The 23,943-nt window shown below is 41.6% G+C and overlaps 1 protein-coding gene across 2 annotated transcripts in view; it reads right to left on the reverse strand.

Annotated features, from left to right (window-relative positions):
* prkcbb (protein kinase C, beta b) overlaps positions 1-23,943 on the reverse strand; it is a 108,042-nt gene that overhangs the window by 8,527 nt on the left and 75,572 nt on the right. Inside the window, exons 16-17 of one of the 2 annotated variants that reach the window (XM_086288742.1) lie at positions 17,716-17,856; positions 8,191-12,958 (exon numbers count right to left, since the gene is read on the reverse strand). In XM_086288742.1, coding sequence (XP_086144868.1) covers positions 12,782-12,958; positions 17,716-17,856 — 318 coding nt within the window. In that variant the 3' untranslated portion in view covers positions 8,191-12,781. Of the gene's footprint in view, positions 1-8,190; positions 12,959-17,715; positions 17,857-23,943 lie in introns of those variants that run through there. The other variant, XM_086288743.1, reaches the window with a different exon arrangement.

Here is a 23,943-nt window from a genome sequence, read left to right on the forward strand (position 1 = left end):
CAGCAGGTAAGCGCATGGTCCCTCCTGCTAGCCCTCAATGTCTACGTGTATTTAAAATTGAGAGGTGGGCAACGATGCCAGGGGTGGGGTGTACACCCTGATGGTACTTTGGACTCCGTGTATCGTGCCCACCCCCAAGATCCTATATGTATGTGTAATGAGAGTGTGAGTAATGTGAATGTCTAAGTTGTGGGATAAAATTGAGGCAGAGGCAGCCAGAAGGGGACAGGGAGGGGGGGTAGCCTCCTCTGCACCCTGGTGACATACCCCTACTCCAAGGCCCTGCATGTGTGGGTGGTTGTGGTGGAGCGGGAAGAGGGAGGCAGCTGGAGATGGGGAGGGAAGGAAGGGAGGGGCAAGTGACCCCTCCCTGGGGCCAGCTCCCCCGCTGACCCCAGTAGGCACCCCCATACTCCGCGACCCGCCAGGGAAAGGGGGCCCAGGCCCATCCAGACCGGGCCCAGTGCAGCAGCGCCGCCCGGCCCCACAGAGCCCGGGACAGTCCACCCAACCCCTCCACAGAGAAAACTGCACCCACCCCACCATCCACTCATCTTCCAGACTACATAAGACAATAAACACCCAGGCTGAGATCTTCCTCCACCTCTCCTGTATCTCCCCCTCCTGCAGAGGGAGCTCCTGAGGAGAGGAAAGCTCCTGCAAGATGTGACAATCTCCCCCACCAGTTGAAGAGCCCCCCAGGTGGCTCGACGCACCGGCGGCACCCTGCTCCAGGGCTGGGCCCCCATGCACCCACCCGCCCACAACCCCGGCAACACACCAACCAGGACCCAAGCCCCCGAGGCCCAGTCCGGGTCCCAGCCCAGAGACGGAGCGCCCCCAGAACCTCACGCCCATCCCGGACCCACCCAGGGCCCCTCTAAACCAAATAGTCACAGCAGATGGCTGGCCCTTCCTGAGCTTGTTCTGCCAGAGGTTCCTTCCTGTTAAAAAGGAGTTTTTCTTTCCGCTGTTACCAAGTTCTTGCTCATAAGGCGGTCATCTGATTATTGTAGGCTCTGGAGAGACTGTTGTTGTGATTTGGTCATATATAAATAGAATTGAATTAAATAAGAGTGGAACCAATATTTATAAAGGGTGAAAGTTGATACAAGATGGTGGAGGAAGAATGAAGAAGGAGTACAGAGAGGGACAGGAGGGCCTTTAACACAGGGGAAACTACAAATAAGTGTTACATACCTTTATCTTCCAGCTTTCTCATGGCCTAAGATAAGCTCCCTCTAGCTACAGGGACACACCTGCCACAGTTGGCTGAGGTCCACCTCACGTTCCTGGCTTTTATACCCACTGGAGTGTCTCCTCTCAGGAGAGGCCTGGTGGGTACAAAACCCATACAGAGCACGTGTGTTTTGCTCTCCAAGTAGAATATCCGATGGCGAGATTAAGTTTTATCTAACCCTCATTCCACACTCAATACATACTACTGTGAGGTTAAGCACTGTTACAGTCCTAAAAGGTGTATTCAGAGTTATAGCAAACAGCTTAAAACAATGAATTGAAAGTTTTTGCAAAGGACATCTAGAACAGTGTACCTCGAGCACTTTATGTGCACTCATGTTAATGGGAAAGCTGCTAATCTCAAATTAAATGAGGTCATATCTCTAAAACATACGAGCTAATTTCAACAAATATTTAATCTATAGTAGTACCAAAACTTCCACTGTATGTGATCATCCTGATCATATTTGATCTACAGGTACCATTTGTTTTTAAGTTTTATTATATTCAAGTACAAATAAAAATGTATTTTAGTCCACTGGATAAAATGGTCCAGAGTTGAACATATCCAGCTACCTCTTTGTTATTAAACCCCTCCTCCTGCTGCAATTTACATCAGTGATCATAGACTGGAGCATATCACTGTGATGAAGCTAACATGATGTGCTAGTTTGAGACATATATCTGCAAGAGATTTCAGTTTGCTCATGTGAAAGAGGAGTCTTTCACAGAAAGGTTAGACATGGAGTTCCACAGGGCTCTTAACTCGGCCCAATATATATTACCTTGTTAATGTATCTTCTCTATCATTGAGACTTCTCCCATATTAGTTTCTCTTCACTGCTTGCATTTAAAATCAAATGGAATTTGAAACCCACCCACCCAGCTATTTTTGCATTTATAGAAAACTGAAGTTACTACATTTAGAGTATATATATATATATATATATATATATATATATATATATGGCGAGAGAGAGAGAGACAGAGAGAGACAGAGAGAAATAGAGAGATAGATAGATATATAAATTCCCCGCTCGCCCCTGCGGGCGGTCAATCCTTCAAGCTCGGGTCCTCTACCAGAGGCCTGGGAGCTTGAGGGTCCTGCGCAGTATCTTAGCTGTTCCTAGGACTGCGCTCTTCTGGACAGAGATCTCCGATGTTGTTCCCGGGACCTGCTGGAGCCACTCGCCTAGTCACCGCACCTAGTGCTCCAATTACCACTGGGACCACTGTTACCTTCACCCTCCACATTTTCTCGAGCTCTTCTCTTAGCTTGGTCATTCTCCACCACCTTTGGGGGCGTTTCCCATTTTGACCTCGGGACTTCCTGGTTATACTCGGCACCGATGTTCCTGTATACTATGCCGGCCACTTGGTTATGGCGTTCCATGTATGCCTTGCCTGCTAGCATCTTGCACCCTGCTGTTATGTGCTGGATTGTCTCTGGGGCATCTTTACACAGCCTGCACCTGGGGTCTTGCCTGGTGTGATAGACCCCAGCCTCTATGGATCTTGTGCTCAGAGCTTGTTCTTGTGCTGCCATGATTAGTGCCTCTGTGCTGTCCTTCAGTCCAGCTTTGTCCAGCCACTGGTAGGATTTCTGGATATCAACCACCTCCGCTATCTGCCGGTGGTACATACCGTGCAGGGGCCTGTCCTCATATATATATATATATACGAGGACATACACACACATATAAGTCTCTGCTTCCTAATATAGATTAGGAAGTAGAGACTTCTCCCATATTAGTTTCTCTTCACTGGTTGCATTTAAAATCAAATGGAATTTGAAATCCATTGTTGTTGTTGTTGTTGTTTTAAAAATCTACAACACACAGAATCATGTGATCAAAACTGGGAATGGGATGCAGAGCCTTCAGCTATCGGGTAACTGTTCTTTTTGATAAAGCTTTTTATTAGGCCTAGCTCAGGTGAATTTACTGGGGTAAATAGTATATAAACAATACAGCATGTTATTAACTTTGTGTATTATTTCCTCTGTAGTTTCCTCTTTTCCCTCGCTGTCCTCTTATCCTTTGCCTTTCTTGCAGGCATCTCTTGTTTTAGTGATATCTGTTTCTTATGTTTGATTGCTGAACCCACCAGTTTTATAGTCTATCGTTTCTCCCTAAGTGGTCTAGGAAAATTGCCACCCTGTGTATGGGTTTGCTATGTAAGGCCCTCTGATTCAAATTCATTCTTAGATTTAGTTTACAAACACATTTAACTTTCTTTAATAAAAGGCCAAATGTCCTGTCTCTGAAGCTCCATAAGTGAGATGCTTCAACTCCTATTGTAAGTTGCTTATCTGGAGTCATGTGTATGTAGGTAGTTGACAGCACTGAGCATCCTTCAATAGAATTATGCAGACAGGAAGCACAAACACATATGAAAAGATGCATGCGTGTGTACGTTCCCAAAACCTTGAAAATGGTCCGCTGTGTGCATTCCAGCTATTTACCAAACATGAACACACACACATACACACACACACACAGCTGCCAGCCATGTAGGCCAGCTCATAATGTGTTCCATCTCAACACGCTTCATTTGCAGTTAATGCTGCAAGGCAGAGAGACAGAGATATGAAGAGAAAAAAAGAGAGAGAGGGAGAGAAAGAGATGCAGCAAAGGACAGAGAGGGAGATAAATATCAGTGGCTCTTGGTATAGATACATAGCTAGAAAGCTCAGAATATGCAGTGACATTAAGCAAGACACACAATTTTATTACACACGACTGTGTTCTGGTAGCATTGATTTTAATGGAGGAACATGGCTGAATCTTGAATTTTGTATTTGCCTCCTTACACCTTTCCTCCCCTTCCTCTCCTCCTCTTCTCCCTTTGCCCGACTCCCCTGCACCTCTCTCTCATCCCATCTCTTTTCAGTAACAAGAGGATTAGTGGGAGACGAGCCGATGTCAGCTGAGGTTGTGGGGAGAGTGGGAGGCACGGGAAAGGGGAGGTGAAGAGGAGAGGAGGGTGAATGAAAGGCGGTATCGAACGCTGACCTGTTTTGGGCTGATAAGCGCCGACTGCTTTGTGCTAAAGCCACTGGCTTTAATTTGGGGGCCGCAACATTTGGAATTAATTATCATACATACTCCAGCACTGCTGTGGCTTACTGTGTACACTGGCTATTACATCCACTCCAATACAAACTTTATACAGCTTATGTGCTGGAACTTGCTGTTACACAGGAATCTGACTTGCTTTATAAAAAACATTTGCATAAAATACAGCTGCACTACAGCGTTAGTGTAAAGTTAACAGAGGGACGTGAGGTAAAGTATATTTTCTGTTCTGGCTGTGGGCTAAGGCAACAGGAAAACACTATTCTTGACCATTAAAATGTATGTAGCCTATTATACTGTATAATCAGGGAAATGTTCTTTACACAGTATCATTTGTTTTCAATGTCAGAGCTAAGGTTTTCGCCTAGCTCCATATCAAAACTTGAAATTAGCGAACATGATTCTTGTCCTCCAATAAATGATTACAGCACTGACGGCCACTTTATTAGGTACAGGTTGCTAGTCCTGGGTTGGAGCCCTTTTTGTTTTACAGCCTTAATTCTCTGTGGCACAGATTCAACAAGGTGCTGGAAAAATTCCTCAGAGATGTTGCTCCATATTGGCACGACAGCATCACACAGTTGCTGCAGATTTGTCTGCTGTACATCCGTGATGTGAATCTCAAATGTACTGTATTGGGATCTGGTGATTGTGGAGGTTATTTGAGTACAGTGAACTAATCGTCATGTTGAAGAAACCAGATTATTTGGGCTCTGTGAGTTTTGTGCATTATCCTGCTGGAAGCAGCCATCAGATGTTGGCTATAAAGGTTTGGACATGATCATCAATACTTAGATTGTGGTGTTTTAATAATTTTCAGAAAATATTCCCCACATCGTTACACCAGCAGCAGCAGCAGACTGAACCGTTGATACAAGGCAGGATGGATCCATGTTTTCAACCTTTTAATCCTAACATCTAAATGTTGTAGTTGAAATTGAAATTAACCACATCAGACAACATTTTTCCAATTTTCTATTATCCAGTTTCGTTGAAACCTCACTCTCCTCAGTTAGAGGAAATGTGTGCTGAGAGATGCTCTTCTGCATACCTTGGCTGTAACAAGTGGTTATTTGAATTACTGTTGCCTTGCTATGAGCCTGCTGACATCAACAAGACATTTTCACTCAGACAACTGACGCTTCTGTGGACCATTCTCTGTAAACCCTCGAGATGTTTTTGTGGGAAAATCTCAGCAGATCAGCCAGTTCTGTCCATGTCTATATACCTAAATACACTGCGTTGCTGCTTTGTGATTGGCTGTTTAATCATTTGTGTTAACAGGTAGTTGACCAAGTGACCAAAGACCTGAAGAAGTGGTTGGTGACTATAAATTTACACTATAAAGAAAGGGCTGTAAAGATGCATGACATTTTGTAAAGTAAACCTGTGATTCAAGAATATGGATAAAAAGTGTTTAAACTTACTTTATCATGCAGCATTTTCCAACTTTAGTTTATTCAGTTTTGAGTCTAATTCTGCTGCTTGAATCAGCTCATAACACATCCAAGCAAAATTATGGTGCAACAAGTTCCTAGCAAAGGTTTGTCTTTGTGGAGCCTTAACATTTGTTTTAACAATTCAATCAAACTTATAATCAGTCTTTGAATATGTGTTAATTATAGCCTTTTATTTTTTTTAAGTGTTTATGTGCACTTGTCTAATGTCCTTGTTAATTTTTTTTACAAGTCTTATATAAAAAAAACCCCAACAACTCACAATTAATAAAATATCTTTTGCTTTCATTCTTTAAAATAAATAAATAAAAGAATGTTCAGTGAGTCACGGTCCTCTTATTCATCAGTCCGACACGATTCAGTGAGAGGTTACTGTTGTCCTGTATAGTAAGTTAAAAATTTGTTTTATTAGATTTATTCATGCTTATAGCCCTGCATGGCCTCTATCTTTAAACCAAAAATGTATTGCACCTCACAGAGAACATGGCCTCAAAAGACCCCGTGTACGTGTAACCTGTTAATTAAGAAGCATCAGTAGTGCTGGTAGAAGAATTAGACTTGGAGAAAACGCTGTTTTGAATATTTAAGCTACACTCCAGCTTCATATGGATAGACGCTAGAGTGGAATCACTCTTCTTATCTAACTCAGCAGGGAAACAAGTCTGAGTATTTCCATAAATGTCAAACTAGTTATCATTTTGGGGAAAACAACATTACAAATGTGTTTATGTAGAGGAAACATTGATTTAAAAAAATTAAGGACATTCTGTGATAAAATGTCAACAAGAGTCACAGAGCCGATGGCTGCTGCCTGAGCCAAAGTACTTTAACATCAGCGTATAAATGTGGAACTGTACGTGTGCAAAATAAATCAGGTTAACTGCTGAAGCTGTAGACGTTTATACCTGTATGTTGTAAATTGCTACATACAGACGTGACGCTGTGTTCCCGGGTAATTTGGAAGGCATTTGCCTTTTTTTGGAGACTGCTTCAAAAGTAGATGTATTACTGACAATGAAAAATACCTTTCTTTTGATACTCTCATATGTATGGGCTCAAAATGTGGTCATAAATATTTTGTACTTGTAAATCAGGATTTGTATGTGTAAAAAAGATTTGTGTGTGGACTTAGCCAAAAAAAACCCCTGCAAGTTACAAGTACAAATTTTGACCCTATTTTTCTTCATTTCATCTGATTGGTCAATGTCATGTCAATCACAAATGTAACAATCCAATCAGAGAACAGATGGGTTTGGCTGTTGGAGGGGCGCTTTTTTTTGAAATCCTGATTTACAAGTACAAAATATTTATGACCACATTTTGAGCCCATACATATACAGTATTTTATGCATATCTGAGGTCGGGTGAAAGCCTCATCAGGTTTGTTTAACACTAAAAAGCAGCTGTTGTTACCATGGAACACCGGTCACATGTTCAATGCTCGATCCAGCAAAAACTAGAACCGATGTAGATGATTCATTGATGTTTCTCACAGGACTTCGGGCATCTTTTTTACCATTCTCATTAACCGTTAAGCCTAACTAGCCTGATTTTACTCTTCATTCTTGGATTTTGAAGCTTCACTGGGTTTATGAACAGCCAGAAGCATTCCTGGTGCTGTATTTGTTTTCCCATCACACTCTAGCACAGGTCAGACATGGTTCACAAACTCTGCATCTAGCCGGTCTCCACACTTGTTGACACTGAAATGGACTAAGAGAAATAAACGGTGCACGATACAGTTATTAAAAGTAAATGTGCAGGAGCAGCAGCTGCTTGACTACAGTGGATTGCGAGCAGCTTTAGAGGCGGTGAGAAGTGGCTGAGTGGCTCAGCAGGGCTGTGTATATGTAGGCCGTGTTCTGCATGTTATTTCCTTGAAGTCATCAGACCTACGCTCCCCCATCAGGAAAAGGCTCTTATGATAAGTGGCAGCCATGAAATATGCACAGCCTGTCGTAGCCGCCTGCATTGCTTCGTGGAGCCTTGCTTCGCTTCCTTGTCCCCTCCCTCCATCTTATTCTCCCAGCCACTGTCCCTTCTTAATGCTTTTTTCTTCTTGCCTCCCTTCATTGTTGTTCAATGCCGCCCTCTCCTTTTCATCTTATATTGTTTCTCTTTTCCAATTGCTCAGCAAAACCCCCGTCTGTCAGCCCTCATCACTCTAATCTCTCTGTCTTCTTACCTCCTTTGCTCTCTCTCACTGTCCTCCGTCCCGTCATTCTCTTTTAAAATCAAATCAGTTCGGTCTCCACGGACAGAAACGGAGCGTGCGTTTGTGTGAGAATGACACGAATAAAGAGCAAGTAAATGAGGGGCTGAAATAAAAAATATGAAAGCATGGAGCCACGGAGCCACAGACAGTTCCTGCAGCAGATTAAAACGTACACAGTGCACTCGAAAACACACTAAACATCTTGTAATGCGTCATTGAAATTCTTTATTTTGGGTATGTCGGCTTTTCTTGAAAAACAAGCAAAAAAAAAGAAAAGAAAAAAGAATGGCACATGGAAAGCATTTTTGAAGCATTTTTTTCTTTCCTTTTTTCAGTATATACCTATGCTCATACATAACGTTAATAACAGTAGCTGGAATCACACAGTCTTTGAAGCACTGCTGACACAGAAACATGGATCATCCTAATATGTTAAATATATATCATATCTAACTAATAAAAAAGGTTAAAAAAAAGTTGTTTTTTTCATGCACAGTCCTTTTTTGCTTCTCCATCAGCAGGAAGGAATCATCGAAACAGACACAAATCCTGGAGCAAGACTTCTCTTCCCCTCCACATGTATAATTATATGTATATATCAGTTTTTAACAGTAATATATATGTTTCATTATATATATTTCTATAGTTGCTGTTGCTGTTAGATTTCAGTGGCTGAAATAAATACTGACAATGGAGGTTCGACATAGAAAGTAGACACAGGCGACATCGAGTCATAAAACACATTTTCATTCACACTCAAGAAAAACGATAGAAAACTGAAATGTTCTCCCCTGCTGAACTCAGCATTTAAACTCAAAAGACATCCAAACGAGACCGCTTTAATCAAAAGCCAAATTACGGTATATTATAGGCCTCTGTCTCTGCTCGCATCTGATTGGATTAGAGGGACCGTGTGTTACAGTATTCTGCGACAAAATGATGATGATAAAAAATCTTAGCGATGTCAGTTTCCTGCTAACCCTTCCTCACCTTAGACACAATCTTAACTCTATCTGTAGGCGACAGGGCTCTTTTATATCTACCATTTTTAAAAAAAAGTAATGAATTAAGAAAATTACAATCATTGAAGAAGCCCAGAGTATGTGCAACTATAGCTAAATCAGACATTACTGTGAGTATAGCTGTCACATATGATTAATTTACTGTTATCTTTTAAAGCTTCTTAGCATCACTGATAGCTGCCACTCATTCAAGTGAATTTACTGTATGATAGCATTTCTACGCAGTGCACAAACCTCTACAATCTGCTAGCATCGCTTGTTTGGACTGAAGCCGACAGGATAATTGCAATCTATCACCTAATCCCAGTATAAATGATGAACCCCTAAACCTAAGCAAACATCCAGGTGTGCCAAATAATTTTCACAAAAGGGAATTATATTTGAATAGGATAATTATACTGGATCTAAACATTCCTGCAGTTGCTTTTTTGGCTATCAAATAATAAGTGGATCTGCAAGTAAATGGTACCTCCTGCACCAAGACTTTCAATATTTTGGTGGGGACATAGAGGATATATTCTACCCAATCTCAAGTAAGGTCAATTAAAAAAAAAAAAAAACCTTGATATTTTCTCCTAAACTCATTTTAAAGAGTTACGTTTGATGGCAATAACAATAATTAACATTTAAACTATGCATTATAAAGATCCCATTCAACTCTGATCAAGTGGATGCCTGAAGACCTCCAACTGCCACCAGAACAAAAACCATCAGCTGCAGATATACAAGAAGAAAGTTACTGAACCAGAGTGTTAACGCACCAACTTTGCAGACAAACAAACCCCCCCAACGACCTCCTCCACTGTCCCTCTTTAATAAGTGGCTAGAGTCAAAGAGACACAAAGCCTGAGCTGAACAGACGTACTGCTAACCTCACCACCTCAATATGTAAATCACTAACAGGATTATTGCTTGCTAGGGAAAACAAAAGAGAAAACACAGAGTTTTCTACTTCAGCAGGCCTACTGTAACATTACCTTCTGTCCCAGTTATTCTTATGGCAAACACAGACAGCAAATCACAGTGGGTTAAACCTCAACTCCTACTTCTAGAAAAGTAGACCAAAAACCCAGGAAAGCCTGATATATTGTTCTGATTTTCTGTTTCTCTGTCCTTAAAGAAACTTTTCATAGGCTAAGTGACTTTTAAAGATGCTCAAGGACTTAAACATGCATTTTGACAGCAGAGACCTGGGCCCACTTTTGACTTTCAGACAAGAAATCCTAACCTGCAAATCAGCTGTGTGTTTGAGGTGGTGCTTTCCAAGGTCTACAGAGGTGGAATTTGGCATCACTGTTCATCCAAACTAAAATTTTTTTGGACTTTCTAAAGCCCTAGCCGCACAGACCTAGAGACCAACCTGTGACCCCTAGCATCAACCACTTGATGAGAGGATACTAGTGGATACCAGTAGATATTAGTGGATATGAGTGGAGACTCGTCAACTGGTTGATGCTAGAGATTGATTGATGCACTGCTATGTGAACTTGATCTAAAAGAGGTATACGATGATGCTGCACCAAAAACCTTCTTGGGATTGCGTTGCTCACCTTTAAAACTTTTCTTCAAACTCTCACCAACTGAAGCAGTGAAACCATGAGAAGTGCAATGCAAAACTAGAAAGGCCAAACTGTCTCCAGTTTGTGGCAAATTTACTTCAAGTTTCACTGCCAGTCAGAAAGTAGTTGGAGACTGTTTGCAAAGAAGCCAGTGTCTTCTTTGCAAACTGTGGGTGACTGTGGCAATCAAGGATCAAGTTTTTGGTGTAGCACCCTCTTTGTGACCAATTTCACCTACCAACTGTTACCAACCACTTGCCAACCAGTCCTAGTGACCGGAGGTTGCGAGAGGTTGCCAACTGGTCTCTAAAGGGTTTGGATCACTCTTGTGACTAGAAAGAGCTGTACCTTTTTGACTGCTAGTAAAACATTTTATTCTAATTTCTTTTATTTCTTTCCTAAAATGCAAATAGATTTTTCTATTCTGCCTCTACCACATTAATACTGCTCGATTTAAAGAGGGCTGCCGACATTTACCACGCTAACAAAAGTAAAAGGTTGTATGGACTCACAAAAATGCAAACACATAAGTGTGTTTGCATAGACAGTACTTGTTCCCTAACACAAACACGCTTATACCGACACACACACACACACACACACACTGTAAACAAATGGTCAGATATTGGAATCATGCTTTTATAAAACACAAAGAAATAACTGCTAGTCTTTTTCATCGCTTAAATACTGCTTAACAGACATCAGATCAGAGTACAAGAAATGGCATTATCTATTTGTCTGACTCAAACCCTCGGTAAAGACTACATTTCCCAACAGCATTTTTTATGGACAGAAATTACATGCAATCTGATATTTGTGGTACAAACCTGAAAACTCGCAGTATTAATTATTAAAATAATACTCCATGAGCAAATATGCTAAAATGCAGTTGGGAGATAAGGTCCAGGGCTACTCTTGATATAGAAACTCATGCATGCATGTCAAGCATTCCAGTTTATAGGTATAAACACACAGACACTATTATTAATATAAGCCCACTAAGAAGCACACTAAAATTATAGGCTTATCAAAATGCACTGGAAAAGCTGAGGAATGGGTAAAAGAAAAGCTAAATCACATTTCCCACCTGAATAAAAGTTAGAAAATGGAGTGCCAAAGCTATGTTACACAGGACGTCTCGCGGTTGTTTAGTTGTGAAATCCTATAGTTAGATTGTAAAAGTTTTAGTAAATGCATTTATTAAAATATAATCACCCTTTTAGTCACACCCTAACTGTGCTATATGAAATCCAATTATTTTGGTCCCTCGGTTTCGAAATCCATGATTTATGAACTTTAAAAGATCCTAATTAATTTCTAATCCTTTATCTGATTGCGCATGCTAAATTAAACCCAAACTCTTTGTTCACACTGCAAGCAACACAATTTGAAAATCACCCAAGATGCAAAAAAAGACAGATTTAGAAAGCACGTCAGATGCTTCTTGGTATGTACTGTGTCATGCACGCTATTGTTCTAAACTGGTTTAGAACGATCATCCGCAACACTTAAACCACCGACAGCAGAAATGAATAACACACCAGCAGCTTTTGACTTTGCAGCATAATGCTGCAAAACGTCTTCAGGAATGCTTTTAAAGAGCTCAAGGTCTTAACTTCCAAATTCCCCAGATCTAACTTACACGATCTGCTGCTGACATCTTGGTGCTCGATATCACAGGACATCTCAGGGACTCTTGTGTGTCTGCAATGAGTCAGAGCTGTTCTGGTGATATGAGAGGGATTTAGGCAATAAAAGCCAGGTGGTTTTAATGTTGCGGATGATTGATGTATAGTAATAACCCTCTCAGTGCTAAGAAAAGGCTAACTGCATACTGTATGCTGCACTGTACTAAGTTACAGCTGTGATTTGATTGTGTTTAATCGTGACAAATTTGTATAAATGCATTTATCCAAAGCTCTCAATGAAATCTGTAATTAAATCGTGCTACAGCACACGAAATCAAGCTTTTAAATCTCAAGAAGGGGCCAACAAATTATCCAAGCTGCAACAGTGTGAACAATGTGTGTTCTTCTCATAAAACCTTACTTTGTCTGTCAGTTTAACGACACAATCATCAGAAATCATCAGAAATTTAAGATGGCACGTTTGCGCATGCGTGCGTGTATCTCAGGGTTAGGTAGGGATTGATCCTGAAGAAACAGTTGTGTATGTTTGCGTGTGTGTCCATGTGTCCATGCGTGAGCTGTAATCAAGCCTGCTCGGTGGCAGTGGTGGCAGCAGCATTTCCTGTGAACTCTGTGTTGATAAAGGAGAATCCCTGGAACTCGTCTTGGTCCAGATTCTGAATCACTTCCTCATCGGGAGGGGTCAGCACTGGCGGGTGGCGTGTGAAAAAACGGTCAAAGTTTTCGGCATCTCGTCCACACTGTTAAGGGAGGGAGGGCGGGGAGGGATGGAGTACAAGGCAGGGGGGGATTTGGGAAGGGGAAGAGTGGGAATGGATAGGAGTGGATGGATCAAAGTTGGGTGGGGGGTAGAAGGAGAGGAAAACAAAAGAAGGGGGGGATGGCAGGTTGAACCAGGGTGTGAGATGACATCACTTTGAACAAGGTTTCAAATATCAGAACAAGTGGCAGTACTTGGGGTGCGCTTGATTTAACTCTCCATTAGTCATGCATAAAATGCCATTTTTTAATTAGAAGTGAAAAAAGAAAAGAGTAAATCACTTCTTGGAGAAGATAAATGAAGCACGCCTCAGGTATGCTTTCCCTTTTTCAAATATTTGAAGCATTTTCAACTCAAACTTCCAAACAAGGTTACTGAAGTCTCAAACAGCCTATGGAAGTGCACTACACCGAACTGGTGACCATGCAAGCATTAATGCATGGCGTGTGGACTTTTCCCCTTTATTTGGCAAAAACAAACAAACGAACAGATTTTTCTGCTTTCTTTTAAGGACAGCGGTTGCAAAACTTGGATTTAAATGGATTTCTAAACAGCCGCACTAGAAAAGGCTTAAAGCCACAAGATAATTATTGGTGTAATTGTGGGTTAATTATATGCTGCAGCCGTGGAGACCTGCAGAGATTTGATAGACCAAATCAGATCATCAGGACTGGGGAAAAAAGGCTCTGGATTTTTGCTTAGGAAATGTGCAGTTTGCCAAAATAATTTACTAACCTTCACAATATCCTACATGTGACACTTAACTGAAACCCTTGACATGTGGCTTTCATGATCCAATCTGAGTCTCGGCAACAGTCAGCACTTACAAAGACATAACTGGTGCCAGAGTGAAATCATCTCCTCTACGTAGTGTCCAATTTACATCAGATGGAATCTGTTTTCTCGTCCTTTTCCTTCCTCTGACCATTGGGAAGCCAAATCAAGCTTATATACCCTTGAGATGCGTTCCCATCTAAGTACATAAAACTGGTTATTAACTTGAAAACTATATTTTTCCCGGCAGTATCCCTCACAGGGACGGTGGGCTGAGCTACTTCCTGCCCCCTCCCCCATCTCCATCACTGCACTGAGCTTTAATTAACACAACAAGGATTCAGTGTCCTCTAACAACATCACCCAGAGGAAAACTACAAACTCATTAAATCTCTGCAACTCCAAAAAAACCTAATGAAATTAAGCCAAAGTGTTTATAGTTTGGGGAAATAATGTGAAATGAGAAATACGCCAGGGTCAGTAGTATTTGCAGCTAATTACTCACATTTGTTTAACCTGTTTGGGGAGGCAGATGGGAAAAATCAGCCGAGAAGGGAAATAAAATGAGTGCCACAAAGTTTAGAAGTTTATGGAAAGGCAAAGAGCCACAACCCGAGGGACACCATGGAGGTAACGGGGTTCATTTTGGGAATTGTCCGTTTAGAAGAAAAAAAAAAAAACTGGACAAAAGTATTAGTTACTATATTATTTAGAAGTTGTAATAGTTTAAACTGTATACTACTGTAAGATTTTTGTAGTGCACTCCAGGTTTCATTTGAGACTTCCCACAGAGCATGCAAATAAATATATACGAAAAAACCGTGAACATAGAGGACAAATAAAATGTGTAGATGAAAGGACAGATGGCTTGATGGATGGAGTAGTGGGAAGATGGATGGATGGATAATATCTTTGTGAGGATGATGGAGAAAAAGACAGACACTGGGTTGCTGAAAAGACAGATGAGTGGAAACACGGCACAGCGATACAGTAACTACCAAACAAAATGGTATTTGGAACATTTTTTAGATGTCAGGTGGATGAAGGAGGCAGCCAGTCAGTCTGTCTGTTGGATGATCGGTCAGTCATTCATTAATTCATCAGCTCCTGTTTGTCAGCTAATTCATTAAAGCATCAGTAGCACATAAAGCCACAAACTGACAAAAATCAACAAAATATTAACAAATTAATTCCTGATCAAACCAATAAGGCCTATTGGAATCAAATATCCTCCAGAAACAACAACCCACACCAAAACAGCATCAAAGAAACAAACTTACTATAAATGTTTGTCTGTCTCCTACAAATTATTTTTCCATGCTATTATTTCCTCATTAAAACGGCTCCTTTTCACATTTTTTTTAATGCAAAATAAGCATAAGAATTTTGTTTATTATGAATAAAGTAAACAATGTGTTGCATAAGGAAAATGTAAAAGATAATCATAATGCTAATGATTAGTATTATGAGTTATATTGTAAATAAAACATACAGTACTGTACGGAAGTTTTGAGTAACCCCTCATTTCTTTACATTTAAACTCAGAGGAATTGTTTTTTCTCTTGTCTTTTTTTTAAGTGGTCCTGAGCAAGAGTTCTCCGGGTTTTCTGAAGTTTTAAACATTTTTTTTTGGCTGCTTTTTCCCTAATTTTCAGTTGAGTTCTTGTTTCTAACCATTTTCTGAGAATTTCTTTTTTTGATAGACCACTGAATACTGGCCTATGAATCATTCAAGCATAAAAACTACTCAACTCAAGAATCAGTCTTTTGTCTACTCAGACAAAGAAACAGTTTTAATTTGTATTTTAGGCACTTTCCTGTTAGTAGCCTGTTAGAAAAACACATCATTCAGCATCAATGACCAAGATAAAGCAGTTTGAAGGGCATCAAACGGTATTTTTGCACCAGCAAGGTCAATTCCAAAAAGCTATCGGTCAAAAACTTGGCATTTCTGGGTGGAAATAGTCTTGGTGGAAGAGTGGGTGACAAGAAGCGATTCTTAAGGAAGGGAAACAGGGAGAAAAGGCTGTGATATGTTAAATTACACAAGAACTGGACTAAAAGTTAGTGGCAACAGATCTTATGGAGTGATGAATCCAAATTTGAGATTTTTGGTTCAAAGAGTGAGCGTCTGCATCTGTAAAACATGGAGGAGGCTCTGGTTTGGTGCCTAATTTCAGCCAGTGAGGTTGGGGATCTTGTCAAAATTGAATTATGAACATAAAAAACTACCATCTGGAAAGCGTGTGATTGGAAATGATTTCATTCTTTTGCTTAACAGTGATCCCAAAAACACTTCAGAGGCAGCCAAAGCAAACCTGCAGAGCAAAATAAACAGTGGAACACTATCAGTCATGGATTGGCCTCCCCAGAGCCCAGACCTCGACATGATCGAAGCAGTGTGGGATCATCTTGGCAGAGAATAGAAGAAAAGGCAGCAAACATCCAAAGAAGAGCTTTGAATGTCCTTCAAGAAGTCTGGAGAACTATTCCTAAAGACTACTGACAAGAAAGCTGCCTAAGAGAGTTAAAACTCTGTTTTTGTTTATAGATTGTATTTCCATATATGGGGGGTAGCTCAAGACTTTTACACAGTACTGTACAAAAGATTAAAGATTAAACTCTTATGAGTTAAAGATAAAATAATTCAAGTTTCAGGGAATTTGTTTTGTTTTTCTTTTTGCCGCACATCTTCGTGGTGATAAGGCTTTTAGTGAGAAATAAAAGGAGAGCCTCCTTAAAATAACACAGAGACAAAACCCATCACAGGTTACTGAAAGAAATCTGGCAACATAGCACCATAAAAGATCAAAGAACTGCCTTCAGATGCTAAACCGAGCTAAACTTTGATGTGGCGTAAACGCAATGGTTCCAAACCTATTTATTATTGCCACTCAAAGGCAGTAAGAGAGAAAACAGCAAGTGACGGGGCAGGGGTGAGAAAGATACAAGATGTTGGAGAGACGAGATCAAACAGAACAAAGAGAGAGATGAAGAGAAAGGGAGAAAAAGTAGCGATGAGAAGAGCTCAGACAATAGACGGTGTGACTCTGCAGAAACACGTCTAAGTCTTAAAAAAAAAAAAGCCAGATCCTAATGGAGACCTCTACCACACGAGAACGTACACATGTCCTGAATAAAGAGACACACTGCAGTATTACTGGTCCAACACACACGCATGCACACACACCGCAGGCTGCAGGAAAAGCTCAACTCTGAAAAACTCTTTAGCAGCACTGTAGCCTCAGGCTGCGTGGCTGGGGTTTGTGTGAGTATTAGATGACATCATTCTGACTCGGCTCATGATCAAACTTGTTTTGTCGTAAGTTAAAAAAAAAAGAAGTCGTCTAACAACGAACAACACAAACACATTTGCTCTGTACGGACTTATTATCCCCTGGAGGTTTAGTCTAAACTCAGGCTAACCTCAGAGAAACCAAACGCTCTTTTATTTCAACGGCACCAAACTGTAGCTGCCAATTTTCTGCATGTGCATCCAAAAGTGCAGTCAATGTCCAGTATATTTTCATCTAGCCCACGTTCATCACTGAGCCTCTTTTAGTGTTTTCGCCATCAACATCCCCGGCATTGTTATCATCACCGACGCTGCCCTCATCGCCACACATCCTTCAGCATCACTGTCAACATCATGAGCACCATTTCGAGACTTACCTGTGTGCATTGTCCCAAATTAAAGGAAAGGAAAGAGACAGAAACATCACATTGATAGTGAAAAGATGAGTAAGCCAAGAGAAAGGTAGTTGTTGAAAGAAAATAGGAAGGAGAAGGAAATTAGAATAAAAGAAGAGAAGAGAGAGTTTTTATTATGAGTTTAACCTCTAATGAATTAAACTCCACGTCTCTACTCCGGTCAAAGAGTATTTTGCGCACTTATTATTGTGCGACTTGTGACTTGCACATGCTTATCTGCGGTCATGTCGGGTTTGGCGGGGACGGACTTACAGCTCTCGGTTTGAAGGGTGGTTGCACCTCCTTGTTCTCCAGTTTCTCCCAGTCCATGTAGCGGAAGAAGCTGTGCTCTCTGATGTCTCTCTCCCCCTCTGGACCACAGCCCAGGCGTTTCGCTGGATGCTTTGTCATCAGCTGTGCAGACATGGAGAACAGAAACGATTACTGTGTGTCCACCTTGCTTTTTTTTTGTTTGTTTTTTTTAAGTGAATGCTTATTCATCTTTCTACCTTTCTGGTAGTCTTGACACTGCAAAAAAAGCTAGTAGCCACATTAGCATCTCTGTGAGGCTGCATTTTCATGCATCTGTGCTGTGAAGTAAACCTTACATTTACAATACTAACATATTGATGTTTAGCAAATATGATGTTTACCACGCTCACCGTCATAGTTTCAGAGAACAGTGCATTGTAATTGCTAACTGGCACTAGATTTAAGCTATAACTGAGAAAATAAAGTCAAGGCCAAGAGACAAGTTGGCGTCTCCCTGGCAACTTTTGATAACTAATGAAAAATCTGTGGTTCCTGATTGGTTGGTTTAAGTTGCCGGCTGCAGCGTAGGTGAAATCAGTCTAAAAGAGGGTTTTTCACCAAAAACCTCCTTCCCACATAGCAAAATTGGTACGGCCCGGATCTGGCCCACACAATGTGGTTACACATGGTCCACATACCACAAAGAATGACGGCCCTTTGGTGGCCCAGATCAAGTTTGCCAGTGGTAATCCACACATGGGCCAGCACAAGGCCAGTTGCAGACACACCAGTGGTCTTGTGGTGGTCCAGAACAGTTTCATGTCTGGCCGGAACATAATAGTGCAAAAGACAAAACTCTTTAGACTGATTCTTATACAGCGCTTTTCTACTCCCCACATTACTCAAAGTGCTCTACATGCCACATTCACACACTACCTCTAAACTGAGTGCTTCCTAACTACATTCATACTCTTGACAGGCAAACTGGAGGTGCCAGGGATCGAACCACTAACCTTCCGATCAGTAGGTGACCTGCTCTACCGCCTGAGCTACAGCCACCCAGTGGTAAACATGAGTAAACCCTCACTAGGTTTTGGATAAAGTGTACACTCACAAACCTGTCAAACCTGCATTTGAAACATTGGCCACCGTAGCAGTATAGTATTGCAACATGGCATGTGGGTCTTCTAACTAAAATAGGAAAATAGGAACATAAATAGTGCCATCATTGCCAGATCTGGCCCACATCTGGTTGACATACACCCTGCCGTGACACCAGTCACTCAGAAGTGCCAGCTTGATGCCGGATCCAGGGAAGACCTGTTTTCTATGGGCCTGGGCCACATACACCAAACCACAATCGGGCCAGATATGGCATGCCATAGCATAAACATTGACATCATTGCCAGACCTGACACACATCTGGTTGACATACACCCTGCCATGACATAGGGTCAGTCAGAAGTGCCAACTTGATGCCGGATCCGGGGAAGACCTGTTTTCTATGAGCCTTGGCCACATACACCAAACTACAACCAGGCCAGATGTGGCATGGCATCACATAAACAGTGCCATCTACGCCAGGCCTGGCCCATATCTGGATGACATACCACTTACCATGCCCGAAGTCAGCCAGCAGTGCTGGCTTGACATCAGATCCGGGTCAGACGTGTCTGCTATGTGGGTTGTGATTGCTTTGGTCCATGGCAGATCACTGATGTCAAACTACTCGCCATGTGCTAATGAAACTGCGCCTTACTGCTGCAACCACCGTGTTTTGAAAGGGTTTACTTTGTTCACGGTGTGTGTCACACTTTTCACTTTTTCACTACTGCTTGGCGAGTAGCTGGTGAGTGTTTGCAGAAAAGTTACCGTCTTTCATACAAACTACTGGTGACCAAAGTAATCACAAAGATGATGACCAGTCTGCTAATATGGCATCAGTGCATGCAGGAAGGATTCTGACTTAGAGGTGTTCAGTCATAATCCTGCAGCTAGGACTCCAGGCTTCAAAAACCAATTGGTGATGCTTTTTGACTTTTATATAGGTGTTGTGGATCATTAGTCTAAATGCAATTAGAATACAAGAACTCATAATGTCTGCAAAAAACTTCACTGCAATCCACTGAAGAGCTGTTGAGATATTTTAGTGTGGATCAAAATGATATAGTGATCCGACAGCTAACATTACAAGCCCTGGAGCAATGCTTCTGGTGTTGCCAAAACATTAAACGAGCTGTTTAATCATTTCGTCTTTGCCAAAGGAAAAATGTTGTTTTAAGTGTTAACCGTTTCCAAGTTACAAATGATCTGCAGGAAACTACACTTCAGGAAACTCATGATTTTACAACTTTTTATTTTCATGTGTACACACAGTTACATAAAGGAAGTAGGAGCCATATTACTAACCTGCAAGAGGAGTCTAAATCTGATCTGTGCTCAACAGTGTGCTGCTCCAGTGCCCCAAATTTCCCCTTTGGAATCATTAAAGTTTCATCTCATTTATTCCTGATTCCTGCCCTGGGTTTAAACCACAATTCTTCCACTTTCATTGCTGTTTATGAAAAAGCTCATTATAGTTATTAGAGTTTCTTAATCCTTAATTTTAACCATCCTTCCATTTTACTGTCATCTTGCATGCCTCTCCCTGGGGAGCAAATACAAGCCACCAAGTAACAGCCTGCAGACAAATGAATAACTGTTGTCTTTCTTTCCTCTTTTGCCACAGTAGTCATCCGCAGGCGTAATTAAAGACCGTTTATAATGTCTGTCCACACAAAACCTCCATGGGGGAGTGATGCTACAGTGAGTGTGTGTGTGGGTGGGGCGTGCCTCCCTTAGGAGCAGCAGTCATAACTCATTACATTGCAGCAAGAATAACATTTTCCAGGGGTCAGTCAATCTTGCACTGCTTGCACATGCGCATGAATCTGCATGAAACACATTGGCAGCTCATAATGCATGGGCGCGCACACAAATCCACTTTCTCTACCTAAAGTAACAGGCATAGCGATATATATATATACAGGTGTACTTGACCACTAATGCTGGGAGTTGTCTGATTTGTATGAAAGTGAGTTGATTCAGATGCTGTGGCCATTGGTTTAGGGTCACCGGGCACTGGAGTCTAACCCTGCTGTCATAGGCTGAATGAACAGATACAGACTGGACAGCTGGACAGTGTCAAAGACCTGAAGAATCACATTTGTCAGTTATTTGTACATCAGTGTGTTATAATCTGACTCTTGTCATGTAGCAACAGTTTTAAGGCACATTTAAAAAACACAGCTGTCCTACAGTAGATTAAAATCCCTTTAGTGACTTCATTTTAAAAGTGAAACCCCAAACTTGTCACCTATTGAACAGTAGGTACAGGTACAGCAGCTAGTTTTCTGTAAAGAAAAACTGCAGTGAATATGAACGAACCCTTTTTCACTCATCAGGAGAAAGACAGAGCATCGTATTCAGTCGACCACATAGCAGCCAAACTAAAATTGGGCCACTGACTGCGGATAATAATGGCATATGTGAAAATGACAGGATTTCCCTCATCTCTATACTAATGGGCAATTACCATCTGGCAAACACTAGTTTGACATGCTGTCAATGTATAATGTAATTTCCCTTGGATTTGATTAAATACCTGAAACTCTCATAGATCAACAGGAATAAAGTTATCTGCCTATACTAACCATGTACATCTGCAGTCTTCATTTTGAAGGGTATGCTTCCAGTTTTAACCCAATAAGTCACCAATATTTTAAGTTTCCACAAATATCTCGGAGTACAGCTGGCTGCATTTGTATGTATACATTTGTATGCATCCAATTAGTAAAACATACATAGAGCGGGCTCTGTGTATGTGTGTTGGTAGGCTAACTTCTTTAATGAATACACGCAAGCCACTTTGCAACCCACCTCCACCCCAGCTCCTTTTCATGCTGTATTTGACTTGGTATCATTTCTGTTCTCACTAATGCCTCCATTTTTTCTGCATGGAGGACCTTGCTGCTGCTCTCCCTGCCTCTGGCTTTCCATGTAAGCACAGAAGGGACCCATCCCATGCAGATGGAAATCATTTACATGATTGCAATGTTGGAGATGGGCCATCTGAGACTGAGATCAACTGAAGATCCACAGCGCTGCGATATCAATGCATCTAGGCAGGATTCTGACTTAGAGGCGTTCGGTAATAACCCTTCAGAGGGTAGCTTCACACCAAACACATACACCAACCCGCGGTTCCTCTCATACAGAGCAGGATTGCTATTGCAGCAACACATCATCAGTAGTGTGACAGTCTGGCTCGAGGGCCATGACAAACAATTTATTAACTGAATGGGGTTAAAAACCATAATATTTCATGAGGTGTGCTAAAGAGTGTTATCTATGTGTCAGTATTTGGATGGGGGATTCAATGTTAAGGATGCATAATGTTGTATGGTGTAAAACCTAAAATAACCAGGCCAAACAAACAAATAACACAGTGCTGGATGGATGGAGAGAAGGGCCACGTGCTCCCAGGTTGCAGGTTCTTGGTGCCACCAAGGGTGACATCACTATGAACTCTTGGCTGCCACAGGCCAGTTATCACTGTGGTAACATTTCTGACGCCTCCTACTTAAAACCCCAAAACTCAGACGGATCATGCGGCCCTGCTTTTCATTTGCCCGTCTGCTCCATGGGAAGTTTCTGTCCTCTCTGATCTCAGGACCGCTGTTTGACAGGTGTACCGCCCCAGTCACACTCCCCCTGCCACTGTCCCAACACTGTGTGGGTTCTCTCCGGGTACTCCTGCTTCCTCCCACAATCCAAAGACATGCAGCTAGTGGGGTTACATTAAATGGTGATTCTAAATTGCCCACAGGTGTGAATCTGAGTGTGAATGGTTGTCTGTCTCTTTGTGTTATGGCAGCTGGGATAGGCTCCAGCGCCCCCCTGCAACCCTGAATTGGATAAGTGGAAGAAAATGGATGAATGAATAAACTTCATACTTGCGACTGTCCTCATGAGGCCCAGAGATTTCATTCACAAAGCTTCCTGTGGTTAGTGCAGAAAGAGAACAGTGGCAGAAAACACTTTTGTGCTTTTGTGTGCACCTGTGTTCGCTTTTGTGAGGACACATCTGAGCAATTACTCTTTGCTGTAGAATCAAATGAAGTTGAACAAATCATGTACCTAACACTGCAGCGCTACAAAACACACTGGAACAGAGTATGTGTGTGTGTGTTTGTGTGCGGGTTGCCCATTGCTGGCTATAAAATATGGATGCTTGATTGGGTGGAAGCAGGGGAGTGGAAATGATCACTCCCTCTCCACACATGTCCTAACCCTCTCCACCTCCCCTCACACACACCCACACACACACACAATTTTTAAGCATTTGATCTAAATACACCAGCCTATTAAAACACTGCATGCTGGCAAGAATTAAACTATTTACTTCTTGTTTGAACTCAGATTACTGAGATGCTGTGAAATCGTGCCGCAACTTCAGCAGAGTTGGACTTTTAATACCTGAAAGTGCGCTAATCATCTGATAATGGATCGGAGGCGTGCAGTGTTGCTTTTATTTGGCTGGCATGGACTTAGTTATTTTCAATTATTTGAAGCCTAAGACATTCAGCTTTCTGTTTTGAAGGAGGTGAGGCAGAGAGACCTGTATCTCTGTTCACACAAACTGAAAACAGATGAGAGTCAGGCACACTGCAATCAGTATGCTTGCTTTTAATCAGACTACTTCTCATTCTTGTCAAGAAATGATCACCTTCTATTAAAAATGATTACTTGAACTGTGGTAATTTTCCCATTACAACAACAGGTTATTTAAGGTAGCGTCCAGCATGTAGACAGAACGCATCAAGCAAAGCACTGAAAAAATCCACTTTATGAACAGAATAATGGAATTATCTTGTAGCATTTAAAATGAAGCCTTCACGTTGTCTTCACATACACACCGAGACTCTCTCTCTCACTCTCTCTCTCTCTCTCTCTCTCTCTCACACACACACACACACACACACTGAGTTAACTCAGGCAGTCCTAGCAGGGTGCAGAGGGAGCTCTGGGGGTGGACGGAGGCGAGCTTTCATGCCCCACTGAGGATGCACTGTTGCAGCACTACAACCCGGTAATCATCACTAATACATAACACAGCCAGTGTGGGCGTTTGTAATGCAGCGAACGTACTTGTCAGTAATTTACCTATGAATGCCTTTGCCTTTAAATTTAGTAGGAGGATGTATGACT

This window comes from Aulonocara sp. 'chitande type north' Nkhata Bay, linkage group LG4 (genome assembly GCF_057382095.1).
Source record: "Aulonocara sp. 'chitande type north' Nkhata Bay isolate Kocher_YH1m ecotype deep benthic linkage group LG4, A_spYH_male_GT1.1, whole genome shotgun sequence".
In the NCBI taxonomy this organism is placed as follows: Eukaryota; Metazoa; Chordata; class Actinopteri; order Cichliformes; family Cichlidae; genus Aulonocara; species Aulonocara sp. 'chitande type north' Nkhata Bay.